General features: G+C 37.9%; 1 protein-coding gene across 1 annotated transcript in view; it reads left to right on the forward strand.

Annotated features, from left to right (window-relative positions):
* The window catches only part of Rabgap1 (RAB GTPase activating protein 1), an 85395-nt gene that overhangs the window by 17728 nt on the left and 48033 nt on the right, over window positions 1-19634 (forward strand). The window contains exons 10-12 of the mRNA XM_051185343.1: window positions 1681-1855; window positions 6155-6248; window positions 10765-10915. Of these exons, the coding sequence (XP_051041300.1) occupies window positions 1681-1855; window positions 6155-6248; window positions 10765-10915 (420 nt within the window). The remainder of the gene's footprint in view (window positions 1-1680; window positions 1856-6154; window positions 6249-10764; window positions 10916-19634) is intronic.

The raw sequence follows: 19634 nt of genomic DNA on the forward strand, positions 1-19634 counted from the left end.
AGGTCAGATAATACAATTTTTTTTCTATTCTAAACCCTTTATATTTACTTTTTTTTTTTTATCTTTTTTTAAAATTATTTATTTTATAGTGTTTTTGCCTGCATGTATGTCTGTGAGAGTGTCAGGTCCCCTGGAACTGGACTTACAGACAGGTGTAAGTTAAGTTGCCATGTATGTGCTAGGACTTGAACCCCAGTCCTTTGGAAGACTAGCCAATGCTGTTAACCATTAAGCTATCTCTCTAGCCCTTCTTATTCTTTTAAAAGCCAAAATTCTTATTTGTTTGTTTTTATTTTTATTGGTTTGGCTTTGTTTGTTTGCTTGTTTGTTCGTTCGTTCGTTCTTGTTTTTCAAGACAAGGTTTCTCTGTATTGCTTGGGAGCCTATCCTGGAACTAGCTCTGTAGACCAAGCTGGCCTCAAACTCACTGAGATCTGCCTGCCTCTGCCTCCCAAGTGCTGGGATTAAAGGCGTGTGCCACCAACACCTAGCTAAGACAAAATTCTTATCAGACTATAATTGATGGGCTGCCTTCTAGGTCCCAGTACATATGTCTTTCATTTTCTTTTCTTGGCACACTCTGCTATAGGCATTTTTTTTTTTTTTTTTTGGTAATAGTTCCCTATCCCTCCCATCCTCCCATGTCTCCCACAGACGCCCCCATCCCTTTCCCCTTCCACTTCCCAGGATCTATGAGGGATCATCAAAGTCTGTCTGCTGTCTGCTGTCTACCTTTCCTGTGCTCTTGCAGCCTCTCCCTGTGCTCCATATCTGATGTTAACCTTCTCTTCTCCTCTGACTGGCAATAATAAGAATGTATGGTGATCATAATATGTATTATATGGACAGAATTGCATATGTGTGCCTTATTTTTTTAATTAGGCCTGTGTAAATTGTTTACAGTGTTTGCCTAAAAGTAAAAACCAATGTGTAGGTTGATTTCACTTGGCAAAATTGTTGAGATTTTTATTGCTGTCTTTTCGACTACTCATTCCCACCCATTGTCCTTTTCCCACCCTGAATTATAGCTTTGGAGTTGAGAAAATCTCTTGTGTACTTTTTGAATTCATGAAAAGAAGAAAAGGATTTTCTCAGTGCTGAGTTTTATGAATGGTTTTGATACGTGGTTTTACGTAGGAAACCTTAAAAGACTCCTTAAACTATTGAAAAGACACAGAACATTAACTTTCACATTGATTAGATGTTGGTGATTATTTTAATGACAATTAAATTATAAAACTAGAGTCTGAATTAAAGTATTCAATTTTCTTAAGAGGTTTTGTTTGGTTGTCTATCTGACTGAGACAGGCTTCTGTGTAGCCTTTTCTGGCTTTGAACTCAACAGACCTCTTGCTTCTAATTCCCACATGCTGGGATCAAAGGTGTGAACTATTATTCCAGGACCAAAAAGTTTAAGTCTTTTGTTGTTGTTTTTCTGGACAGGATTTCTCTGTGTAGCTCTAGCTGTCTTGGAATTTGTTCTGTAGACCAGGATGGCCTCGAATTCATAGAGGTCCACCTACCTCTGCCTCCTGAGTCTTGGGAGAGGTTAAATGAACATAAAGATTATATTTGGTGTAGAACTCAAGAAAACACCATTTATTCTTACATCCAATACAAAATCAAAAGTGATAATTAAAGAAATTTGCTGCATAACCCATTCTTTCTCTCGTTGTCAAGATAAAGCAGAAAGAAAGGAAGAATAATGCTGACACTTTATATGAAGTTGTGTGTTTGGAAAGTGAATCAGAGAGAGAGAGGAGGAGAACTACAGCCAGTCCTTCTGCTCGCCTGCCACAGTCTGGATCTCAGAGCTCCATGATTCCTTCTCCTCCAGAAGAAGATGATGAAGAAGGCAAGTGTAGAGAGAATGATTTGTGTGTTGAATGGAAGGCTGTCCACACTGCTGTAACTTCATCTTTATGGGTGCTGATAGTGGGATGTTATACTGGAATTCATTTAGTGAGTACTTGTGAGAGTCTGACATAGTCTCCATAGCAACTAGGAGAGGCTGGAAAATAGTTGATGTTGGTCTTTCTCTCTCTGTTTCTCAGTATTGATTTGTGTATCTGTGTGTGTTTTGTACTTGTGCAACAGTGCACCTGTAATGCCCGGGAACATCTTGACTGGAATCTGTTCTTTCCTTTCAATCTGTGGGTTGCAGGGATCACCCTAATGTCACCAAGCATAGCAGCAAGCATCTTTACCCATATTGGGCATTCTTTAAGGTGCTTGTAATCAAATTGGGGAAAATGATATTTTATAATCTACTGGAGACTATTTAAAGTTAATATACAGAAGTGGATTGGGGGAAAATGAGATTTTATAATCTACTGGTCGCTGTTTATAGGTAATACACAGAAGTAGAGGCTAGAGGAAGTCTTGGCATAGGAAAAGAGAACATTTCACAATGGTTGTCTAGCTCTTAACAGTACAAGGGTTTCGTTTTTAATGAATGAAACTGATGATGATAGATGATCATTTGAATTTGAATCTGAGAAATTCATTTGTCACTGTAAGGAGTTAGTGGGACATCAAAAGAGTAGTTTTTGAGCTGGGATTGTAAGTGCAAAAACTGAATAGAGATGAATGGACTTTTCTAAACATTTCTGGCTAAGAAATCACATTAACAAAAATATTGATGTGCAAGGAATGATTAACTTTGTTAAAAGATATAAATACCCATGATTGCATGTGCATTTTCAAGTTAAGAGTAAGCAATGACTTTTTAAGTCTTTTTGTGAGGGGGTCCATATGAGTCCCACTGTCTTGTGATTAATCACAAGTTGTTAGGACTATTAAAGCCTAACAATTAAATGCTTTTTGTGTGGTAGCAAAGTGCCTTATTCTCTTAATCCTCACTGTAAGTGTAAAAATAGAAATATTATTGTTCTCATTTCTCACATTAAGAAGTAAAATCAGAGCAAAGTAAATTTGTTCCAGGCTACATGGATAGAAATTGACAATCATAATCTGAATCAATTTCATGCACTTAAAATTTGAGTTGAAGTCTATCTTCATCTTCTGCATTTAGTTCTCATAAATCATTGAAGTGCAAAAAAAGTCCCATGTATTTTTTTTTTTTTTTCCAAGTCAGATGCAGTTTGGCATTCGCCTGCCAAACCAGTTCAAGTTTGTTTTTTTGTCTGTCTTTTCTTCCTTCCTTCCTTCCTTCCTTCCTTCCTTCCTTCCTTCCTTTCTGTTTCTTCCTCCCTTCCTTTGGCCTTATTTATTTATTTAATGTCTGTGAGTGTTTTATCTACATTTATCTGCACACTAGAAGAGGGCATCAGATTCAGTTGGACTGGAAGTTATAATGGTTCTAAGCTACCATGTGGGTGATGGGACTTGAAACCAGGACCTCTGGAAGAGTAGTTAGTGCTCTTAACTGTTGAGCCATCTCTCCAGCCCCTCAAATGTGTTTCCCCCACCCCCCCCATGTGAGACTGGAATATTCCCACAGTTTGAGATTGTTGGCTATATATCTGGTAGACTGAAAACTTGAGTGTCTCTTTTAGGTCAGCATCAGCTACAATAGAGGAATAGGGAAAATGTCTGCATAAACCTCATTGAACTCAGCATAAAAACAAAGACTTATGACAGGAGAATGTTGAGTCTACATTCAATACAGCTTGAGGCATATCTGCTGATTGCAAAGAAATTTTGGCCCAACTAAATGGTATAAGGACTGATATAATTAATACTAATCTGTGACAAAAAAAAGTTTTAAATTTTTGAGTGGATTCAGGAGGCTCTACTGATAGTTATTTTATTGATGTTTTCCAAGACAGGGTTTCTCGGTATAGCACTGGCTGTCCTCAAACTCTGTAGACTGAGCTGGCTTGGAACTCATAAAGTTCTGTCTACCTTTGCCTCCCGAGTGCTTGGATTGAAGGTGTGCACCACTGTTTCTGGGTCCTAACAACTTCCTTAGGGGAGGGGTTGAGAACTCACTGCATCAATGACATAGACATCAGGAGTCAGATGAAAGGAAAAACAGAAGACTGTTTATTTAGCAGTGGGGAGAACCTTATATACTCTACCAGCCCCAAGCTGTTTTGGTCTGTTAACATCGCGTGGTTACTGCTCATTGGCTAGGCACAATCAGGACCTCTGACAGTACCATTTTTGGCTCATCTCTCTGCCTAGTAGGCCTTAACTTCCTACATACCACCACCATCCAGCTCACTGATTGTTCTTAACTAGGGAGAAATAAAGAGTAATAGCATCTAATAAACTCATGGGGAAGGTAATGGGTGCTAGAACATAAGTTCTGCAAAGAAATAAGATCTGTTTGCCCTGTTTTGTTTCCTTAGTGTTTCATACAATATCCAGTGTACAGTGAGTACTCAGAAAATATTGGCAGGATGAGTTAAGTCCCTAAGACTATTACCCTAACAAGAAACTAGTGACAGGACATCTGGAATACAGAGGTCCTGGCCATACCTTCTCCACTCAAAATCTTTTATTCAACTTTCCCACCAGGAACCCTGTTGTATTATGATGAATGCTCCCTGGGAAAAATGACTAATCTCCTGAGAGGTTTCTCATCTACAGGATGTCTGGCAGGAAATCAGTACTTACAAAACAACATTCTAAAACTTGAAATGACTTTGCATTCCCTTTCTCGACCCCTAACCTGTGTGCCTGGGACTGTAATGACAAATCCCATGTTATTACTGTTGAGATTTATTGAAAGAGTCCGGAGCACTAGGAGAGAATTATAGAAGATAGATCTTCTTGCTACTTTTGAAGAACTTACAACTCCATGTAAATGTTAGCTCATTTTTTTTTTTTTTTGTTGACAGTACACAGATTTCATTGTATGATTAGATCTCATCGGCAACACCTAGCCCATTTTTTGTCATCATCACAGGTTGTATGTTTTAATGAGTGGGAAATTGAGAAATTACAAACTGGTGTCATTCTGGCATACTAATGAATTTGGGGAAATTGACCTTAGTGTCTTGAGCTTTTTCTCTTCATTATTATTCACATACAGAAATAACTCATTTGTATTCAGTCTGTCTTTCCCTTGTCTCACTATGATAATATCCAAAATGTTACATTATAGGAAGTTTATTAATAGGTGTCAAAGATTTATGAGCTTTTAAAGTTGGTGCTTTGTGGTAATACTCTCTTGAGAGGTACACATAGATGCTATCCTCAGTTTTGCTTGGTGAGAATGTATGAAGACAAGTATTGTTGCACCAGTTAGTGAGAATGTAAATTATTACAACTTCTTGAGAAGACAGTTGGTCAGGCAATTTAAATAATAAATACTAATGGTGTTTTTAACTTAAGTCCATTTCTAGGCATATGCCCAATAAAGTAATGAAATATTATCCTAATACTGCTGAAAGCAAAGCATTGAAAACCCTCCAGTGCTCAGAAAGAGGATTAAGTAGATAATGTGCCATTGTTATCTTGTGTTTTCTTATCTTGGGCATGGGGTGTGAACCAGGGCCTTAGATATACTAAGTGTACTTGTCTGTCACTGAGTTATGTCCTCAGCCTTTGTTTACCACCTGCATGTTTTATACTCTATAAATTCTTGATTGAGTAAACTGATTTTATTATTTGTTTTAATGTGCATGGGTATTTTGCTTCGTGCATGTCTATGCATCATGTGCATTCATGATGTCCAAGGGGGACAGAAAAGGGCTACAGATCTCCCCTGGGATTGGAATTACAGATGGTTGTGAGTAACCATATGGGTATTGGGAGCTGAATCCAGGTTCTCTGGAAGAGTAGTCACTGTTCTTAACTGCTGTGCCATCTCTCTAGCCCCCTCTAAATTCTAATGAATTAATTTTAAATTCTTCATTTTGTCCTTTTTAATGTTCTTTTTCCTTTTCCATGTGTTTGTATGTAAGACTTCTACTTACTTTTGAAAAGGAGCATTCCACTTTTTGAGTTGTTTATAAATGACTCTTTCCTATAATGATATTTAAAAAAAAAAACTATATAGAAAGCAAAATTGAATTAAACAGGATATAAAAGCATTGTACCTCAGGCAGGGTTATTCACATTTGTACATGAATACTAAGAATATATATTGTGACTTTATAGTAATATAAGTATATACTAATGTTTACATTTCCTTATTATATTCCCATGTTCTTTTGATAAGCATAAATTTTGCTTATTACAGATAATGATGAACCTCTCTTGAGTGGATTTGGTGATGTATCCAAAGAATGTGCAGAAAAAATTCTTGAAACATGGGGAGAGCTATTGTCAAAATGGTGAGTTATACAATTGCTCTACATCTCATCCATGACTCATTTCGTGGATAGGAAATATTACCTAATTCTCAGTCTAGAGCTGATAACAGAAACCTGCAAATAAGACCTCATTCTAGAATCTAATAAGCATTCCTAAGGATAACAGCGGAGATGTGAATCAGTTCAGAGACTTACCAGAAGCATAGTAAGTCTCATTGATAGGATGTCTAGATGTGGAATTCATAGGTAGAGTGGGAGAGATCAGTTGGTTCTGTACAGTGAAAAAGATAGGAATGACTGACCAGTAGATTATAACAACAGAACTGTATTATAGCTGCCCCATCATTCTCTAATGCCAGAGCTGCCTCTTGCTTGCCAAGCTCTAACTGAAGAAGTTAAAGAGGTCTCTATACAATGGCTTGCACAAAGGAGACTGCCCCACAAATCTACTTGTGGCTACAAAACTGTTTGCAAGAATGTGCCCTCTACTAAAGAGGTGATGAAACATAATGGTCACAGACCGTTTCTACGACACTCTGAAATTAGGTGCTCTCATGAGTCATAGAATTTAGACATCCTTACAGCATCTGGTGTAAGAAATTCCTTAGGGTTTGAAAACAAATATGTGCATCCAAAATGTAGCTATTGGTACTGTGCAGGAGGCAGGTGAGGCCTGTGTTTTTGCCTTTGAAGATGCCATCCTTGCATGTTATCCAGGCCAAATGTTTATCAGTTACACATCCTGTTAGCGGGCCATGCACATGGTCAACTTGCTTAAGAATCCACTAAGATGGCAGACAGTTCATCTTCACAATGTGTTTTCCTCTCTTCCTTGGTAATTCGCAATATTGGATAATTTTCCTCATGGAGTTTAAAGGTATCTCAGAAAAATTGGCAAGTAGGAAAATAGAGGACAGAAATCAGATACTGGCAGTTTAACCATTGCCATTTGTGTGGGAAAAATTAATATCAATGTGAGACATAAAAGCATTGATGTAATTCTGAATGCTTCAGAGTATGTGTGTGTGTGTGTGTGTGTGTGTGTGTGTGTGTGTGTGTGTGTGTGTGTGTGTTACATAGTTGAAACTTCAGGTAGAGTTTTTCTTTCTTGTGTTACATATCGACAGAGTATCCGAAGCATGATGTGGGTGTCATGCTCTCTCCATTATTTTTATATTATTTGTAAGCTGCCAGGTTTTTGGTTTGTTTGTTTTTGATGGTTTTGTTTTTTTTTTTTTTCAAGACAGGGTTTTCTCTGGCCTCGAACTCATAGAGATCACCTGAGGGACCCCCCCCCCACCTTTGCAGCAAAGACACTGATGCCACATGCCCCCATAAGCACAGCTCTTGGCTGGTTTCATGCCTTGGTAGTGGCCTCTATACACCAGTTAGATCAGAATTCACTGATGGTAGCAGAAAAGAGTTCCATGACAGGCTCTAAAGCTACACAGAGAAATCCTGTCTCTAAAAACAAAAACAAAACAAAACAAAAACCATAAATGTGGCTGGCCATGGTGGCTCATGCCTTTAAATACCAGCACTTGGGAGGCTGAGGATCTCAGCAGATGTCATAGCCCTAAGCCATCATAGCACTTCACATGTTGATGTTCTCACAGTGCTTTACACTTTGGACAAAACACTGTCTCTATTGCGTAATGTCAAATATGTACAGAAGAAAACAGCTGAAGAGATGGCTTAGTGGTCAAGAACACTAGCTGCTCTTCAGAGGACCCAGGTTCAGTTCCCAGCATCCACATTGCAGCTCATAACTGTCTGTAACTCTAGTTCCAGGGGATTCAACATCGTTATATAGACATCCATGCATTATGTACAATGTATATAAGATTAAAAATAAATAAATCAAAAAAAAAGAAGAAACAGCAAACCAAAGCATGAGTGCCCTACAATACATGAATTGTGCAAAACCCCTCGGGAATGTTTCTTCTTAAATTTTGGTATTTCTTTACTATCAGGAGTCATGACTTCTGATACTTCTATCATTTTCAGTTTCAGCTCAATGAGCTTAGCATGCATGGACTGCTGCTGTGGAAATTTTATTAATGTGAAATGTTTCTGGTCTAAACCAGCATTGTAATAGATATTGACATAATTTCATAATAGCATATTTAAATTCATCTCCACAGTATTTATAGTTGAGAGCTCAAGAGCTCATTTTCTGCACTGGAACCCACTCTAAAGCCAGGCTGTCCTTGTACTCACTATGTAGACTCAGGCTGGGCTTGAACTCAGATCAGAGTTCTGCCTGCTTCTACCTCTGAGTTCTGGGACTCACCAGGATACTGGAACACACCAGCAGAGAGCTCATTTAATTCTGCGAATCCAGGACATTTTATTTAATGACTTAGTTTGGTTTGTCGTCAAACTTTGTTACTCATAAATCATCTGTGTCCTCCCATATTAACTGTATTTGCATATGTTTCTGCTGTCATCAGATTTTTCTCAACTTCTTTTGCTTGTTTGAGTTATGTCTTCAGATATATAATAATCAATTCTGTTTCATCCATCTCATTATTTTTGTCTTATGTGTTTTGTGGATGGTAAGCACTGTAACATGGAAACTAGAAGTTCGTAAAACTACTAGTAGTTCTATTGCACTAGGCATTGATAGCGCACACCTTTAGTCCCAGTACTCGAGAGGCAGAGGCAGGTGGATCTCTGTGAGTTCAAGGCCAGCCTGGTCTCCAAAGCAATACAGAACAACAACAACAACAAAAACCTACTAGTAGTCCTATTGTTTAAAACTTAAAAAGAGTTCATGGTTGTAGTAATCATAGTTTAAACATTTACCATATGCCAAGCAGAGTACCAAATTATATGCACTTTTTAACATAACAAGTCTGAAGCTAGTTTATTTACAAAAGTAGATTTTAATACAGTATTAGTAAGTATCTGTATGTGTCATTTCCCAGGTTCATTTGAATATGATTCTTAGAAGATAGGAGCATTGATATCCTTAGTATAAAATAGTATGTTAGTTCTATGTAGAGTTAATACTGTCAATGCCTAAAATCATTCTGAAGAAATTTTACCAATATAAGTTAGGGTTAGCACATTTTTCTGTGAAGGACCAAATAGCAAATATTTTAAGACATCATGGCCCAATGATAGTCTGTCACAAGTGCTCACCTCTGCTATTGAAAATCCAAACAATCATAAACAGTAACCAGAAAAGTACTTATAATTGTGTCATTAAAAGTTTAATTGCAAAGGAGATGGAGGGCTGTATTTGACCCAGGGGCTGTGGTGTTTTCAAACCTTTAATTAGCAGAATGACTAATACTGCTTTTTACTGACAACTCTCCATATGTACACACTTAAGGAAAGTTTATATGAGACTACCCTTATCTCTTACATCATAGTATAGAAGCATAAAACAAGTAACAGGCATTTTTTAAGTACACTGTGCATTGTTCTCATGGAATTCAGGTGATGTGAAGTCTCGGATATTTTTTATGACATTTTACAAGTTCTTTGTGTCAGTGCTTCAACTGATCCTGCTATAGTGACAAAGGGTGGCTCTCCAGTCACAGAGGAATAGTGAAATAATGGATGGAGTAACTTAAGACTTAGGACTATGTGAACTAACTGGCTTTCTTGTCCTCTGTACATCTGTAAACTAGAGACATATGCAAAACACTGAGATCATGCCAGTGTTTTGAGACAGGCTGTATTTTGTTCCTTTTAGATGAAACCTTAAACACAAGGCTTTAATAACATGTCTTGTTGCAGTAAGAATGTTCTTAGCCACCACAGATATCCAGAGATGTTTCCTGAAGGAAGAGACATAAAACCTGCTGAAAATATACTTGAAATATTGTCATACTGAGAATGTATAAATATGAAGTTCATAGCTGCTGTTGAAGGGCTAAGCCGTTCTTCTATGTGCTCATTAGTTGTAACTTTTCAAGGATTCATTTTTATTCATATATATATATATGTATATCTACATATATACATATATATGTATGTATACATACATGTGTGTGTGTATATGTATGTTTTCTGCTTGTGTGCAGGATAGAGTTAGGCAGAAGGGAGAACTGGATTGGAGTTACTGATGTTTGTGAACCAGATGACATGGGTCTCTCTGCAAGAGCTGCAACTTAAGTATATCTTCAGCACCCAATTGGAGTTTTTCTCTTAGGTTGTACACAAACCACAATCAAAAAGTACCTCTGCAGTTTCCAGTTCTTTCTTTTCCTTCCTTCTTTCTTTTTTTTTTTTTTTTTTTTTTTTTTTTTCTAATTATTTGTTGTTGTTGTTTTGAGACAATGTTTCTTTGTGTGACTAAGTACTGGGATTAAAGGTGTGAGCAGCCACCACCTTCTACTTTTTAGATAATGATTTAAAGATACTTAGACAGCGGTTTGCAGGTGCCATATTACTGCTTCATCTTTTATTATTTATTATGTGTTACCTTCTCATGTCTTTGTAAACCATTTTCTTTTCACTAAATACTCTTTCAGAGCATATTCCTTTGATGAAGTAATGAATTGCGGCTTTTTTTTTTTTTAAGGCATCTCAACTTGAGTGTGAGACCGAAGCAGTTGTCATCTTTAGTGAGAAGTGGTGTCCCGGAAGCTCTTCGTGGAGAAGTCTGGCAGCTGCTAGCAGGCTGCCATAACAACGATCACTTAGTGGAAAAGTACCGAATTCTCATCACAAAGGTCAGAGAGGATATGAGGTTCAGAGTGAATAGTGAATGTTTTAAAATATATCAAGTATAGTGCAAAGATGTTTCTTCTCTTGGTGCAAAGATGAATGCACAAAATTTACTTCCTCAGTTGAGTTTATCTTAGTGCTGTGACATGCCCTCTGCTCCACTGTGCATCTCAATCCTTTCAGCCTGGATTAACATTCTGACCCAGGTTACTCATGCTGTGCAGTATATACAAATATTTTATTTTGTTGTTGTGGGGAGGGTGCTAATTCTCATGTGAGTTCTTATTTATTTGGTTGTTTTTTGTTTTCTAAAGTGGGTCTCTGGCTTGTCTAAACTCACAGTACAGCCAAGACTGTGAACCTGTGGCAGTTCACCTACCTAAGGCTCCCAAGCACTGGCATTTTAAGAATGGGCTACCACACCCAGCTATATGTATTTTTTTCACAGAAATATGCTTTTGTGAAGAAGGCCTTCTTTTAGCTTCTACATTTAGAAGAAAATAATTCTGTACCCTTAATCTGCTGGGGCTCCTTCCTCTAAAGTAAAGCCCTTATCTTCACAGTGTTCCCTCCTCAAGGTGAGGCATTCTTCAAGGTTTCACAAACAGAGCAAGAAAAGGGATTAAAAAACAAAACAAACAAAATAAAACCTCTGTGTACTGCATAGAAAGATGGAAAGTGATTTCCTATAAGATTAGGCAGCATTTGTGCCTTTTTTATCCATATATCTGGGTTTGGTTTTATTTTTTTTTTCAATATTTTGGAAGTGTTTATCTGCTAGGAAGCACTTTAGCTAGGTAAATTTGAAATCTAGGTTATGAATATACAGATTCCCCCATAGCATTTGTAGTTTCTTAAAATTTCACTTATATTTTATTTATTTTATTTGTATGTACATGTGTGTGTTTGGACTGTACATGTTTGGATCAGGGGCAGATGAAAACTGGTTAAGAGTCCATTCTCTGTATCCACCATGTGTGTCTAGGGACCAAACCCAGGTTTTCAGTCTTAGGCACCTTTAATCACTGAGCCATCTCACCTGCCCCACATGAGAACTATTGATATGACTGACATAAGGTAAAATCTTCGTAAAGAAAACAGTTAAACCTTATTAGGAGTATATATTATCTTTTTAAAACTGTTAACACAAAACAGTCTCATAGAAAAACAACATACAGAAAAGAGATAGATCTCAAAAGAAAATGAATGTCTAACATAGTTAAACACAGTTGTAGGCTGAAGAAGCCAAACACAAGAACATTTGAATGTCCTTTATTGGACATGTTTGACAGAACACATCAGAAGTCATAAGGGAATGGTTATTTGTCCCAGGATGTACAGCTTTTGAGACAGAGTGTAGAAAAGACTTCATTTGTATCATCCCCTCCAAGGCTCAGGAAACACTGCAGAAGATGGGGTGGAGATGATGTAGACACCAGAAGAAACAGATAGAATACAGTGGAGGGCTGTCTTCCAGGTATAATGTGGCCTTTACACTCCTGAACTTTCAGTGGCTGAGGACATCTGCCTGAGACTGGCACATGATCGTGCCCTTGAGTATTCAGTCCATCAAGTAGAAAGGAGATCTAACAAAGCAGTTAAAGATCACAGTGGAAGAAAGACACATTTTCTTCAGTAGTATTGCCACTGGTAAGTGGTCCATGCTCCTGAAAATAGTCCTTTACTTATGCTTCTGTATGTAACCCTAATGAAACACATTGGCTCTCAAAAAGAAAAATATACATATAAATATAGGTGGGAGTAGTAGTTGAGAAGAGGAAGAGCATCAACCAGAGTAGGAGGGGAGTGTAAGAAAGAATAATGAGAGAGTAAATATGTGTATGAAAATGTAATATATAATAATAATGTCATTTCATATAACTAATACATGCTTATATGCCTTTAAAACAAAAGTATTGCAGTCAAAAAATTATTTTCTTATGAAAGTTAAGAATCTTAAATACATGGAAAAAAATCACAAGTTATTGATCATGTTCCAAAAGAAGTGAGCATGTACAGTTACACACAGTGCATAAAACTTGTTATTAACAAGAGACAGTGTCTCTTGATTATATATTTATTGCAGTTTTATGATTGTTTTATTGTGTGCTCTTTCTACTTAAAAATTCTTAGCCTAGTATCATTAGCTCACTCCCAGCACTAAGGATGTAGAGGCAGAAGGAGTTCAAGTTCAGCCTGTGTTATATAAACCCAATCTCAATATCTCAATTCCCAACTTGCATAAAAGTAATAAGGCCTCAAAATTTTTTTAAAAAAAAAAATGTTGACTATTACCAAGGGTTTTTCTGCATGGAATCCTGAGTGTGCACTTGCACTTTTTTGTTTTGTTTTGATGTTTTTTTTTTTTTTTTTTTTTTAAAAATAGGGTCCCACTATGTAGCCTTAGCTAGCCTGAAACTTGCCATGTGGACCAGGCTAACCTCATAGAAAACCACCTGCTTCTGCCTCCCAAGTTCTGGAACTAAACCACCATACCAGAACACTTGTAGTTTCCTTTTGGTTTGGCCGTTTTAACAGAAGGCTAGGAAGTGATTCCCTTGGTCTGCCTCACTGCTTGTTGTCTTATGATGTTTGAATCTGGTAACACAAAAGTTGGAATTGAGCATAAAAGAAAAAGAAGGTGCTTTCTTCTTTGCAGCTTCCAGAACCTTCCTTAGTTCCTTCTGTCTTTGACTATATTTTATAGTACTTTATATTTTATCTCAGTGTTTCATGATGTTTAGTATTTTAAATTTATAGCAAAACTCCTACGGTAAATGCATTTTACAGCAAGAGACTAATGGGTCAGGAGCACATCCCGACATTCTTCCTTTCCATCTCTCATTCCTTCTCGGACGTGTGTGTTCTTTAATTGTGAGACATTGCTGCAATTGCTAGCTCATCTCCAGACTCTAAGCTAGCAGCAGTTCTGTATCACCAGTATTTTATCTCTTAATTGCTTGTCCAGTGGAAGCCATGGAGCCCAGTCACATCTTACAATAAGTCTAGAAATAGGATGCACCAGTGACAGTGTCATCACTGAGCATCTCTTTGGCTGGACTCACGCCTTTAATCCCAGCACTCGGGAGGCAGAGGCAGACAGATCTTTGTGAGTTTAAGGCTAGTCTGGTCTACAGAGTGAGTTCCAGGACAGGCTCCAAAGCTACAGAGAAACCCTGTCTCGAAAAACCAGAAGAAAAATCTCTTTGGAATTTAACAGACAAGGACTGAAATCTGGCAGTGGAAGGTTCTCTGTTTACTAGGAAGTAGGGGGAGTTAGGCAGCCAGAGCACTGGTTCAGTGAACTCACTTTTCCATATATAAACTCAGATAAGTTTCTGTCCCTTGGACCAGTCATTGAGACATCAGATGAAAGCGTTTTCAGAAATTTTGAATTGTATACACACAGATTTAACCATTAGTGATAGAAAATATTTTTGAAAATTTGCTTCAATATGAAAGATCTATAAACATTTTTTATTATTTCCCAAACAATAAAATATAGCAAGCATTTGCATAGCATTTACATTGTATTATGTTTTGTAAGTAATTTATGAAGGGTTGATGTGTACAGAAATATTGGGGTTTTGGGGGGAGATTTTTGTTGTCCTTCTTTCCAAACTGCTTCTTGCTGGTAGGGACCGCTGTCTTGGGGATCCTAAGAAGATGCAGAAATCCTGGCTGTAGTCTGCAAGGCTGCCTTGTCTCTGCTGTTTTGAATGTTGGATCACCTGGTACACTGCTTCAGAGGGTCTTGCTTGATCACACCATGTTAGTCTGGAAGGAATCCACAGCTTTGCATTTTCTGTGGAACCAAAATTAGAAATTCTTTTCTCCAGTAACCTGTCCTTAGACTTAAATTTTTAAGTCAAAGCATTTTTAAAATATATAAATTGGATTAATTTCGCAGCATTGATAATCAAGTGTATTTTAGCAGTTGTTCCTTTCTTAGCAATTGAGCAATTCAAAGACAACACAGTAGCATACAGCATCCAGACTCTCAGTGTATTTTCCATCTTCTCGTGGCTTATTCATTCTATTTCTTCTACTTCTATTTTTTTTTTTTTTTTTTTTTTTTTTTTTCCTATTCACTTTTGAGACAGGGTTCCCTGTGTAACTCTTGCTTGTCCTGCAATTAATTAACTCTGTATACCAGGTTTGCTTTGAAATCACAGAGCTCTACTTGCCTCTGCCTTCCAAGTGCTGGAATTAAAGGCGTGTGCCACCATACCCAGCTACTCTCTTTCTATTTTTCTATTTTATGTTCTATTTTTTTAAACCACTTTATCCTGTTTCTTTTTCTCTCCTAAGCTCATGTATATTTTAAAACACATTGTAGACATTTAGAGGTTTTTCTTAATCTATATCTGTCTTTACTGTAAATCTTTAATCTTTTTCTGGCCACGAGTCTTTTATCTGCTAAACAACATTCCTTATGTGAAAGTCACAGCTGTTTTAGCTGTGATCTATCTAAGATGGCTTGGGTTCGTTTACCACTAGCACTGAGAGCTGTGCTCACTGCCATGGTCTATGCTGCCATCCAGCAGCATGCTGCTGGTTTGGAGATGTGGTCACTGCCATTGCAGTATTAGATACAAAGCTGTTGGCCTGTTACTAGCGTTTCTTACTGGCTAGCTCTGTCTTAAATATTAACCCTTTTCTATTAATCTAAATGTTTCCACATGGTCTTATCTTACCGGAGAGAGTGTCCAGACCTCTTCCTCTCAAGTCCCTACATCTTGACTCTCCTCCACTACCTCTGCCAGAATCCTCCTTGTCTCCTAGTCCCGCCTATCTTGTGTTCCTATTTGCCAACAGTGCTTTACTCATTAACCAATAAGAGAAACATATTTACAGAATGACATCTTCCATCACACATGTATTAAAATGTTATGAAACCCATTATTTTGTACACTAAAGAGCATACAAACAAAATACAGGCAACACATACACACAAACTACCTAACCTATACTACTGCTTTCATATACCATTTGCTGTTGTAGGTCTCTTTAAATTACTTGTGAAAATAAAGATTGCATATCTTTGTGAAAATACTTCCCATTCCATTAAGTTTCTGTATTCCATTGAGTTTCTGTCTAGGGAGTTCTAAGGTTTCCTGAATTCCAAAAATGTGAATATATTGGTTTGACTATTTTGAATTTTTTTTTCTTTTTATTTAACCCACAGAAATTTTATATCATTTAGTTGGATATGGATTGAACATCCCCATCTAAAAGATTAGAACTGTTTCAGAGTTGAAGTTTTCTATTTGGTTTCGGGACTCTTGATTTTTTGTTTTGTCTTGGTTTGGTTTTCGTACACTATCAGTTAAACCACAATGAGAAGAAAATCTGAAGTGCTCTGAAACTTTAGGCTAACGGAAGTCTCTCAGCTTGCTTCTAGGTCCTGAACTGTAAGAATAGGAATACCTACCCTGTATTGTAGGTGCACAAGCAGTTATTACAGATCTATTTGAAAGCTCTTTCAACTTAAAAACTGAATTTTTATTGTATTTGGCTTGTGTTACTTATTCAGTTAAAGGAGGAATTGTCTCTTTGTGCTAGTCCTGAGAAACCTAAGCAGTTAACTATAAACAAATAAAGTTTCATGAGAGTTTTAGAAGAAAATACATAACCACCAAATTCAGATGACATTAAATGTTTCTTATCCAGCCAGGCAGTGATGGCTCACACCTTTGATCCCAGCACTTGGGAGGCAAAGGCAGGTAGATCTCTGTGATTTGGAGGCTAGTCTGGTCTACAGAACAAGTTCTAAGACCATCAGGGATATACAGAGAAACCCTTTCTAGAAAAACCAAAAATCCAACCCTTCTAAAAGTCATATCTGCCTGCCTGCCTTTTTTCCTTTCTTTCTGTTTGTTTTGTTTTTCAAGACAGAGTTTCTCTGTAGCCTTGGCTGTCCTGGAACTCACTCTGTAGACCAGACTTGCTTCCAACTCACAGAGATCCATCTGCCTCTGCCTCCCGAGTGCTGGGATTAAAGGCATGTGCCTTGTGAAATCATCCTGGAGGTTAGTCGTTTGGCACAAAGTGTAGTGCTGCAGTATTGGGGAGGGGCACTCACTGTGCAGAGGTGAGGAGGTTGAGGTTGGTCCAGAAGCCAGCAAGGGCCAAATCTTAAAAAAGGGACATTCATGGTTTTGTGTTAACGAGGAAAAAAAAAAAAAAAAGAAAAAAGAAAAACTTGAATCATTTTATTTCATGTTTATTTTATAGTATTTTGTATTTCCAGTGCTGACTATGCATACAAGGCAGGTTCTCTCCTGTTTAACTGTGTTTCCAATCCCAGCTGAAGCCATACATTTAAAGGCAGTATACTGGGTATGGGGTGCAGAGGCAGGCTGATTTCTGTGAGTTTGAGGGAAATATATAAATGAAATAAAGTAGAAAAACAGTATGTAAGATTTCACATGTCTGACAAAAGGCAGGTTATCTTGCTTCAAATTCTAGCACCACTGGTTTGTAGCTGTTGTCGGGCAATTTACTATCCCCAGGCATAAAATGGAAAGAAAATAGAACCTTGCTTGTATAATTGTTCATATTAACAGTGTTAAAAGTGAAAGTACTCAGCAGGAGTCACAGTCATATTAAGTGTAAGCAGCTGCCCAGTTACTGTTTTACTTTTAGAGTATTATTTTGGTTCCAGTGAAACATGACAAACAATAATTGTGGTTTAGACTGAGATAGTAGCAAAGGAGTCTCCCTTATTTACTGGGTACATGCTCCAAGCTCTCCAGTGGTTGCTTAAATCATTAGATAATGCCAGACTTGTAACTGTTTTATCCTTTCCACACTGTCAGTAAAGTATAACTTACAAGGTAGGCATAGTAAGAGGATAACATTAAAATAGCTATGACAGTGTGTGATAAGTTATGTGAATGTGGGCTGTCTGAAACTGCACGATTTTCCTTTCACTGCTTTCAGGCTGCAGTTGAGCCTAGATATGGACCATAAAAATTGCAGCTCAGGAGACTGCTCTACTGAGTAAGAGATGCTCAGAGGTAGAGCCCCCAGCATTCCATGTGCTGGTGAGTGAGTGTGTGGAAAGGGACCTTGAGACCTCAAATGATCTTTGAGTGAGAGTGGTTTAAATACAGAAAGATGCTGCTGTTCTCTGCTGAGGCCTGTCATACATTGCATTAGTCTTGTGCTTCAGCATGTTTTTAGGTCCTTGCTTTCCTCAGCTAAAATGTTTACTTCACTGAATTGTGATTGTAGGCATCCTTTTGCCCACAGTAAGAAAGCTTGTATAAAATAAATAAGAATACAAGTTGGATAACATAATGCTCTGTTCAGATGTGTAGACCTCCTGGTATTATTACAGATGCCATCATTTGTTTTCTTTTACTCTTCTAGGGGTGTGGGGCTTTATTCAGGTAGAATTGCACCAGTCCTGTGGCACCCGATTCCTAGTTATTAAAAAGCACTTGTATGACATTATCTGAAAAAAAATGCCGTATGATTTCAGTTTGCATTGTGTTAGATTGCATTGTAACACTCAAAGACTTGTACCCAAATGTCTGCATGCTGCCTCTGGCTGTCACTTGGGTTGAGCATCTAACTAGACTGAGGGAGAGCCATCACATCATCCTTTCTTCATATTGGCTAATATCCAATAAATGGTAAAAGAAAATTGAGGCTGGATATTTAAGTCTTCCAGCTATAACTTCTTATGCAGCCATGTACTGTTAACACACTTCCTTTCTTTGATACCGTTCTTTGTTCTTTGGAAAATGGTACACAAAAATAGGACTTTCCCTTCACCCCTCTGGTAGTGTCCTTCAGCCCAACTTCTGACTCCTCCCTCTCTTTCCACTCCCTCACCTCCTTTCCCTCCCTCACCACCCACCCACCCCTGTAGTTACTGCCCATTTTTCTTACTGGCAGTCTGGATTCTACTCATTTGCCTGAGAGGGGGATTCTAGACACACAGGAGGACAGCTTTCAGATGCTGCACTGCTGGCAACTAAGTCAGTGCCTATGGTGCAGTCTGAAAACTTCTCTCTGGCTATGCATTCTAATGAGTTTCCCAAGATGCTAGAGTGAGAGAGAGAGAGGGAGAGAGAGAGAGAGAGAGAGAGAGAGAGAGAGAGAGAGAGAGAGAGAGAGAGAGAGAGAGAGAGAGAGAGAGAGAGAGCGCACATGTGATTTTCTTCCCTTCCCCCTTTCTTCCTTTTCCCAAGCCCCTTCTCCCTGCTTCCCCTCCTACTCCTTTTTCCCCTCCCTCTGTGCCTTAGTTCTGCTGTTCAGGGGCTGAAGCACAGTCCTGCATTGCAAGGCTTTCTGTTAAGGATTGTGGCTTTTGTTCGGATTTCAGCATGCAGAATTACAGGTAATACTCTGAAATTGAGCTAAGTATTTAAATTCTATTAAGATGTTGTCAGAGGTAAAATAGTACATTGGATGTAATGGAGAAAATTAATCTTGGTTAACTTTTATCAATGATAGTTATAGCCAAATGTTTTTAGGATTGCCATAAGGAGGTTTTTCTCTCCCACAACAGATTAAATAAAAGAAAACTAGGGTAGATGGATCTGTAATTGCTTTCCTTTTATCTTGATCTTGGAGATGCAGTTGGTATAGCTACTCAGAGTGAGTGCCCTTTATGGAGGGTACTGCTGAGGGTAAAGGGGTGGAGGGTGGCTAGCTAGGGTCTTTGACTAGGACCTGGAATGCAAACTGTAAAATGCTCTCTCCTTTTCT

Source organism: Phodopus roborovskii, unplaced genomic scaffold, assembly GCF_943737965.1.
Source record: "Phodopus roborovskii unplaced genomic scaffold, PHOROB, whole genome shotgun sequence".
NCBI lineage: Eukaryota > Metazoa > Chordata > Mammalia > Rodentia > Cricetidae > Phodopus > Phodopus roborovskii.